This window comes from Cryptomeria japonica, chromosome 10 (genome assembly GCF_030272615.1).
Source record: "Cryptomeria japonica chromosome 10, Sugi_1.0, whole genome shotgun sequence".
In the NCBI taxonomy this organism is placed as follows: domain Eukaryota; kingdom Viridiplantae; phylum Streptophyta; class Pinopsida; order Cupressales; family Cupressaceae; genus Cryptomeria; species Cryptomeria japonica.
This window is the reverse complement of record NC_081414.1, coordinates 249,590,204-249,599,588: the sequence shown is the minus strand read 5'-3', so window position 1 is coordinate 249,599,588 and position 9,385 is coordinate 249,590,204. Positions and strand designations below refer to the sequence as shown.

The following is a 9,385-nucleotide window of genomic DNA, read 5'->3' as shown; positions in this document are numbered from 1 at the left end:
GGGACATAATTCCTATTACGATATTGTTTAGTGTGAGAAAACTAGTGAGAACTTGGTTATAAATATTTTGAGCAAAACAAATATGGCATGGCTAACTTCTAGTATAGTTCATGGGTTAGCAAATGTATCAAACTAGTCAATTTATGTACTATAAAGCATATATCTAGAATATTGTCTAAAAACAATGTAAGATGAAAGTAAAAAAGTGTTAGGGTATGCTTTTTTATTCTCTACATTTATTAGTTACTAACTTAAGCCAAATAACTCACATTACCTAAAACTTCTCACTTTAATTCTAAATTTGAAAACATCTAGCTTAAGGATTAAATGACAATGTATATATGCTTGATAAATCAAAGTACGAAGGTTTTTAAGAAACAGCATTTTAAATGATAAGATATATACATTATTTATATATCATCCAATTTAATGATTAACTAATTAATAATAATAATGCACCTCATCTTACTAAAAATAAAAAATAATTAGTCTCTTTTTATTATCGAAAGCTTATCCTTTAAGCACTATAGCTTCCTCAGAAATTTTAGTATATGAGATAGGAGTCACCCTTTTTTTTCATTAAAACCAATCAAGTTTGTTTGAAAGTTTCTTAAAAAACATTTGTATAACTTGCAGTTTCATAATGTTCAAGTTGAGAAAAACTGAAAGTACTCGAATGGTATTATCTCTATGCTGGGTAGATTTCCAATGTATCTTTAATGGCCAAAAATATCATCCCAGCCAGATAATGATTTCACACTTTTAAGATCACCAACAGTATTGATGTCATGAGTAGATTTGTCAAATAATGCACACAGAAGCTCATCATACAAGTTGTGCTGAGGAAGTTCTAGACGATCTTTGTAATCATTCTGGCTGTGACGCCACTGTTGATTATGATGAGTATCACTGGCAATACAGGCACTAATACACTGTGAACGTGATGATGAGTAATGTGGGTCGAAGACCATCCCACCATTTCCCACAGTAGAAAGCCGTTGCTGTTTTTGATGCACTGAAGCTTCTATTTCGCCTGCATTATAGATTTGGTTGCATTGATTACCTGCATGAAAATCTGCAATTTGGCATTGTGAAGAGCATGCAGTGCTTGCATCTACTGCAGGATGAAGAAACCAGGTCATATCATTTGTAGTATCAGTCTGGTAATCTATTATGTCCCCACTACTGTTTAGGAGATTTCCTTCATGTTGAAACTGTTGGGTGGTCACAGAATCCACTGTATTGCTATTTTCATTGAAGACACTGGTATTTGTGAGCTCTCCTGCACAAGCATATGAGCTTTCCCACAGTGGATTTTCCACCATGTAGCCCACCAGATTACCACATTCTAATAGTCCATTGAAGGGCTGCAAGGCATTGATCTCTGTGATGGGTGGCAGACAAGAAGGTGCCTTGTAATGGTGGGTTGTGTGAAGGATGGAATTGCGGCGGAGTTTCTTGCTCAAATGAGAGTTCCAGTAGTTCTTGATTTCATTATCAGTTCTACCGGGCACTCTTCCCGCTATCAGAGACCATCTGCAAATTAAAGAAAAGTGGCAGACTAAGACTTCATAGCCAACTGTCATATAATTTAAAATTTATATCAAATATTTTGAGATTTGACAGTACACAACATTTTAACATCAATATTACGGATCAAATTTCATTGAATTATTTAGTCTATTATTATTTTTTCATTTCTCTTTTCTAGTTATCTATATCTTGAACTTCGTGTACTATTGTATCTTTATTTCTTTCTTCTTTACTTATTTCATTCTGATGTTGGATTGACTATTTGATCTATCTTCATTTCTTTCTTCTTTAGCTATCTTATCCTGATGTTGGATAGAATACTTGGTTTACTATTATCTCTTCATTTCTTTCTTCTTTAGCCATCTTTATCTATCGTCGGACCAAGTACTTGGTCTACTACTATCTCTTCATTTATTTCTTCTTTACCTATCGTTGGATCAAGTACTTGGTCTACTACTATTTCTTCATATTTCTCTTCTTTATCCATCTTATTCTTATGTTAGATCATGTACTTGGTCTACCAATATCTGTTCATTTCTTTCTTCTCTAGTTATCTTATCTCAATGTTACATCATGATGTTTGATCCATAATGTTGACACTAAAAAAAACTAAAAATAATCAAATTCAAAAATCTCAGATCAATTATTTTATCTACTAGTCCTCTAACTACTTTATCTCGATCTCAAGATCAGAAAATTTCATGTTAAAAATTACAAACAATCAAACCCAAAAATCTGTGATATGAATTATTATGGAATGGAGAATATACCTATTGCCCACCAGGTTATGCAATCTGACAATGAGATCTTCCTCGTCTAAAGAAATGTTGCCTCGTTTCACATTGGGGCGCAGGTAGTTCATCCACCTCAATCTGCAACCTTTTCCACAGCGTTGAAGACCTGAAAAGAAACACCCAAAAAATGGCTCAAAAACAATGTCTTGTGATACTTGAAACGACGTATTATGATCTATTATTAGGTTAAAATGTATAACATAATGATGTATCATGAAATATCAGTTTATTTTGTGATCAAATCTAAAAACTGCTAAGTTAATTTATCATTAACGGTTTGAAATTTCATGTATTCAACTATTTCTTACCTGCTTTCTGTGGCAAAGTTCGCCATTGTCCTTCACCGTGAGCTTGTATATATGTTGTCAACAGAAAATCCTCCTCAGGAGTCCATGGACATTTCTTCTGCCTTATACTAGACTGATCATAAGCAATTCTCCTCATTATTGCTAGCATATGTATTCTACACACTGCAAAACGATTACTCAGTTGATTCCTACTGCGAAAAAGCTCATTGCTTGCTAATATATATTTGTGAAAGGTGATGGAAGCCATGGGCTTGTAGAGATTTTTTCTTGTAAGGAATCTATCGTAGAAGTAGCAGTCAATGTACACTCACTGTCAAGCGTCAGTCAACTACCACATTTTAGTCTGCATTCTCTGGAAGAGCTTAAACAATTTACTTGGAACAACAATTGATAATGACTAGATAATATATCTCACGTCGAGAATACCACCTGTTTACTAGAATTCATGGTTCATTCCGTTTCAAACATAATCAATTCTCCCCAATTAATTGCAGGGAAATTTCATTTGCCTCTAAAGCGGCCGCCATAATTTAGTTTAGATGTACTACGTTCTTGTGCTTCTTGTTTCGATGTGCATTCAATGAAGTTGCTCAGGTTGTCGCAAGGTTTTTCGATCGACAAGTCAAAAGAGAACATGGGACCATAGAAACAGCATTCAACAATCGAATTCGAACGTTAAATCTTGAAATTCAGTCAGTTTGGATGCATTTATTATCGACGTATGTATACACAGAAGATAGCAGACAACTACTTCATCTATTTAATGTTGGACAGGTTACTAACCTTGTAAACCAGTGAGTCGTCTGCTACTAAACGACAAGATTAATTGGCAGAGACTACTAGATATAAGGCTCCTAACCTGGACTGTTGCAGATCGCATCAGTATCTTTAATTAAATATGATGCAGAAGGAAAAGATCAATCTGACATGGCCAAGCTTTTCCAGTCCCTATCATTGTACTTCTGCGTTACAAAAAGGCAAGCCTCCCCATCCAGGGCAATTAAAGAAATCATAGTGAATCATGACGCAATAACTTCCAAAAGGAAGGAATTCAATGGCGTTGAAGGTATCTATAATCATGTATTTCACATTAAGAGTTTGGGTTGAGAATTCAATGGGGTTGAAGGTATCTATTATGGTGCATGCGAAAGTTTTTAGATTAAAATTGTATGGGAATTTTTCATGTTAATAGTTTGGGTTGAGAATTCAATGTGGTTGAAGGTATCTATTATGGTGTATGAGAAAGTTTTTAGATTAAAATTGTATAGGAGATTTTCACATTAATAATAGTTTGGGTTGAGAATTCAATGCGGTTGAAGGTATCTATTATGGTGTATGAGAAAGTTTTTAGATTAAAATTGTCTGGGAGTTTTCACATTAATAGTTTGAGTTGAGAATTCGATGCGGTTGAAGGTATCTATTATGATGTATGAGAAAGTTTTTAGATTAAAATTGTGTGGGAGTTTATCACATTAATAGTTTGGGTTGAGAATTCAATGCGGTTGAAGGTATCTATTATAGTGTATGAGAAAGTTTTTAGATTAAAATTGTGTAGGAGTTTTTCACATTAATAGTTTGGGTTGTCTTTATCATGCATTATTAGAATGAGGACCATTAGTTATTATAAGATTGTAGATCAGTCAATAATGTGATTTTTTATTTTTTTTAAGGATAAAAAGTGTACAAATTATTGTGTGGATGTTTTAAGTATATTTTTTAACTTTAACTTTTTTATTGATTTGGTATTTCTATTATTTAAATTTGGAATTTAAAATTGACATTTTTTGAATAAAAAACATAGATAATGTAAAATTTTGTTATCTATTATTTTACATTTTATTCTTATAAATAAAATGTATTTTTAATATTGTAAAAGTCTATTTTTGAGATATTATAATGGGAAATTTCTAGAGGCCCCCACCTTGAATCAAGAACAATACACTAACTACCCAATGCAAAAATATAACATGTAGACCAATGCTATGAACTATAAACAATAAGCAAAAAAGTTGATGGAACATATAGATTAACTCACTACATTCATCAAGAACAAACTGAAGATAATTGACAAACAAGATAGTGGTATTGATGCATGAAATTACTATGCAAAAAGACCTAATAAAAATGAACACCAAACCAAACCCCACCATTCCCTTGCTTCCTATGGGCCTTGACTAGATTCACAACATCCACCACATATGGGACATTCTCCTTGCCAATCCACCCTTGACAAAATCCTTAAAGCATGCAGAAACCTACACCATAGTAGACTTTCCTACATTGTTGAGACATGTGAACCAAGGAGAAATAGAAGAAATGGATTGCATAATCATTGTCAACCTCCAATTGATCATAAGAGTAGTGTACGTGCCAAATATAGATTACTTTATGAATATCATCATGGTATACTCACAAAACATTTATCTCATGCCTAAGCTCATCTATAAAATTAGGACATGCCTCTTGTTGAAATGAAAAATAGGCAAAACATAGACCCTTAATTTCAATATCTTGCATGACTATCACTTGATTGATATTTAGAATCATCATGTCCTAAAGCTAATTTAGAAGAAATATTTTCAACACTTCGAAGCATTAGGGAGATAAAATAGTAAATTCACAATGAAAGCTTCATGAACATGGCCATTTGAAATTGTGTCCATCTTGACACACTTGCATACCTGTCACAATTTTTACAAATTGGAAAGGCGTGGAAATTTGCATGTAATAACATGTATAATAAAAATTTATTTGAAATACCTACTTGTGGTAGAACGATACTATTGTGATGTGCTAAAGACAACTCATTCATGTTAAAAAGTTTATCACTCCCCAAAATTTACCAACACTTTGCACTTATAACTTGTACATTGGTAGATCCAAGTTGATTAACATCTTATCTTCCAATCCATACATTAATTAAAATGAGATCTTACCAATAATTATTTTGTAGGTTTATCTATTAGCCCATAATATATATTACAAGTGATAATTCTAATCTCTTCTTATTCATATATAACGTTATTTTGATGATATTCACTATAAAGTTTTTCATAGATTTAGCTTGTCCATGTCCTCAAGGATGATAAGGATACGAGTGAATTAAATTAATCCCATACTAGCTACACAAACTTGAAATGTCATGGAATCTAAACATATAGCATTATTAATAATGATTCTTGTAGGTTCTCTAAATGTGGTAGTTATATTATTCTAATTGAATTTAACTACCACCTTAGATGTAGCATTATGAATTGAAATTTTCAAAACATTTGGTGAAGTAGATAGTGATTAGAAGAATTTATTTTCTTGAATTTTTTAGATTTATCCTATAAAATTAATAGCCCACAAGTGAAATTGAGTCAAAAAATCATTCTATGTTGACCAAACCATTTCCTACATAACCCCATGAGAGAAAAACATGTATACAAGCTTACAAAATAACCATAATCTAGAGACCAAATACATACCCAAAGAAAACACAATATGTACCCTAGGAAAACCATCAAAATGGAAAAGCCTACCCTCCAAAAGTATCCACACTCACTATATTGTTTAGTTATAAAAAAATTACAATACACTTACAAAGTATCCATGAATAATTATTAAAACATCAAGCTCCTCAAATACATCCTCCATGTGTCCAAGCATGTAGCCACACATCCCATTCCATGCTTCACATATGCACATTTCCAAAGAGATCAATACAATGACCAAAATAACCACTAAACATGTGCTTTCTTTGATCTAATTAAGATTACACAAAACAACCAAGCTATAAGATAAAACCAAGTGCCTCAAAATCTTGAGTACACAAAATTATTGACAACACAAAATAACCAAGTTGTAAGATAAACTATGTTTCTCGATATTTTTTTTAAAAAAATCTGCAACACACACATAAAATACCTAACCAATATCACATTGAACTTTACAAGTGGACCCAAATAAATATTTTTGTGGCTAAACAAATATCCTAAGATGCACCACATAAAAATATTTATTTTACATAATTTAGCAATTTCTTTTTTTGTCCAAGGTGTACCATATTTTTCATAATACTCTCCCAGTAGTTGTGTACATTCCATAAGGGTTAATTGATGGAATACATCATCAAAACAATCATAAAACCATATTTATCTCTAACATTCTATTGTGCTCCATCAAGATAACTACAATAACATCCAATTTGTTTGCCATATCAAGTAAGAGCCCTTCTCATCCTCAAACATTCAACCCAAGGAATAAAAACAACAAACCAAGGTGAAAAAGGGTTAATCCAAAGAACACAAGCATCAAATCCAATTAATAACAAATGCTCTAAGATATTATTAAATTGTAAAAACCCAAATGAGTAGGAATAAAATCCATAATAAATGCTAACCTATCTAATTATGCATACCTCAAAGTTATCAAAATCTCAATAGAACTCATGCCAACAACATATCAACTCATAAACTATAATCACAAGATCCATGTATAACACTAAACCTAAATTTCAAATAAGTAACCTCCCACTAAAAAGATGGCGCCCTACATTTGCAAAGTCTCCTAGACACATACCATGTATCAACCCAACCGTGGCTACTTTTACTAATCTACCAATTTAGGAGGATCACAAGCTTAATTAATGGTATATAGGAAAGACAATCTAATAGTTGAGCACCCTAACGTTGTGCCTCAAATCACTATGTGAAAATTTTAAATCACTCTCAAAGTTTGACTATAGCTTACTTATCAAGTTCTTTGCATAACTAAAGTTTCAATGCCATATCATCACATATGATGTCACATCAACATGCTTTTTGTTGAAGTCTCTATAAAAATCCCCATAAAGTTAGATCAATAGTTATGCCCTAAGCCATTTTTATTGATGTGTCAATGTGACATCACATGATTTGTTATTTTTTAGATCAAAAAAATAGATTTCAATCATTTATTGATACTTATTGTCAACACTAACAACTTTAAAGTCACAACTATTGATATTCTATTATAAAAAAATATTAGACATTAAATAAACAAATACTATAACAATTATTGAAACATATTTAATTATGAAATCCTTTCCATAAATAATGATATACTACATGAACTCACTGAATACTTATTGAGCTTCTCATTATTTAATGGTCTGATTGAAACTTATATTGAATTTGAAGTTTAAACATTCCAATTTAGTTTTTTTGACCAATCGTTGGAACATACTATACCGACCAGAGTCGTTGTCGACAAATTTCATGCAAAAGTGGGCGCCCTGAATCGAATGTTTGATAACTCTTTAAAACTTGAATAATAGACTTCCCTGATTGAATGGTAAATCTTCTTTATATTAATATTTATATTAATAATTGAATCAAGTCTCCCAACTCCACGTACTCCACTCTCCTAGTATATTCCTTACTAATTTATTACGTATGTAAATAGAGGGTGATAGAGTATATTGGTAGAGTTTAGTGGAGATTATTTGTGTCCACGTACTCCACTCTCCTAGTATATTCCTTACTAATTTATCATACAACTTTTTCAAACCTTAATGTGGATGAGTTCAATTTCATAAAGTACTTTTGAGGGTAATTTGAGACTAATTTGAGTAATTTACAAGTAAGAGTTATTTATAATTTGAAAATAGAAGATAAGATCAATTCCATGTACTATTATGTACTATTATGTTCTATTGTTTAATCATTCAAGCTAAGGTAATTGTGTGCAAATATAATTTATATTCACAATTTCAAATTTATTATACATACAATCTTACATAGATGGATCTTATTATCAATAAAAGATACATAAGATAATTGGAACTTGATTTCTATTACATTGGTGTTGTTGCTAGGATTGAAACATGACTTTTAAATTTATATACATTTAAGTGATGTTAGGAAATTGTGTCTAAATGTATAAGTAAAGTATATGAATATAATATATGTTCACATTAAAATAATTGCATATAAGAAATATTTATAATTGATTTTAAGGTAGATAGAAGTGGGTATAGTAAAAAAAATGTTGTAAAGGAAATACACATGTAGTACACATGCCTCCATTATTTATAATACTTAACCTTTAAAATAGAAAATATATGTTGGATGTAGTTGCATTTACCACATGAATATCTATCAAGAAAATAAAGATGAAGATGGTTATGTTGTTATTGAGGATAATGGTTGCACTTGAATTATGCCACCATGAAACCAAAAAATAAAGTGAGAAACCTATGAGTATCACACAATAGGTACTAAAATAACCAAGTGAATAAATATGGGAGTCAAATCAACCAATAGTAGAGGAAAAATGATTTTATGTCACAACTAGTTTGTATTGTAATGAGAAGAAGAGAACTCTTTTAATGGAAATATCTATCACAATTGAATATAGAACCTATAGAAGTAATCTCAATAATTTTTTGACATAAATTTTTATGATAAGAAAGAAGAGGTGTATTAATTAAAAGAAGAGTAGAAGGTTGTTCCTGAGACAAGGATGTATGTGGGTGTTGCACTACTATCATTTCAAGTCCCTGTTAGTGCAACTGATGTTTCTGGTTAAGGCAGTATTTTGGCAATTTGATGACTAGTTAGGTCTAGTCTGTAGAATGCTCTGCATTACTTCATATTGACATCTATGTTGCTTTGAATCGACAAACATGCATATAATGTTTGTGCAATATCTCAATTCAAATTCATAGTGATGAAGTATTCTAGAAGTGGGTTTGCCAATTTTTAATATCATGACTATGTTTCTTGT

The 9,385-nt window shown here is 31.4% G+C and overlaps 1 protein-coding gene across 1 annotated transcript; it reads right to left on the bottom strand.

The window, feature by feature from the left end:
* Window positions 1-615: 615 nt before the first annotated feature.
* On the bottom strand, window positions 616-2,813 carry LOC131059887 (transcription factor MYB41). The gene is made up of 3 exons (XM_057992944.1): window positions 2,636-2,813; window positions 2,304-2,433; window positions 616-1,536 (listed from the first exon to the last, which is right to left on the bottom strand). Exons 1-3 carry the CDS (start codon window positions 2,781-2,783, stop codon window positions 717-719), a joined length of 1,098 nt encoding a protein of 365 aa, XP_057848927.1. The 5' UTR covers window positions 2,784-2,813; the 3' UTR covers window positions 616-716.
* Window positions 2,814-9,385: the final 6,572 nt, after the last annotated feature.

What these genes read in the sequence shown, in the direction of transcription:
- LOC131059887 (XM_057992944.1), bottom strand. Translation starts at nt 2,783, where the DNA reads ATGCTAGCAATAATGAGGAGAATTGCTTATGATCAGTCTAGTATAAGG. An exon ending in AACTTTGCCACAGAAAGCAG is followed by an intron (nt 2,434 to 2,635) that starts GTAAGAAATAGT and finishes GTTTCTTTTCAG; the next exon opens with GTCTTCAACGCTGTGGAAAA. An exon ending in CATAACCTGGTGGGCAATAG is followed by an intron (nt 1,537 to 2,303) that starts GTATATTCTCCA and finishes TTTAATTTGCAG; the next exon opens with ATGGTCTCTGATAGCGGGAA.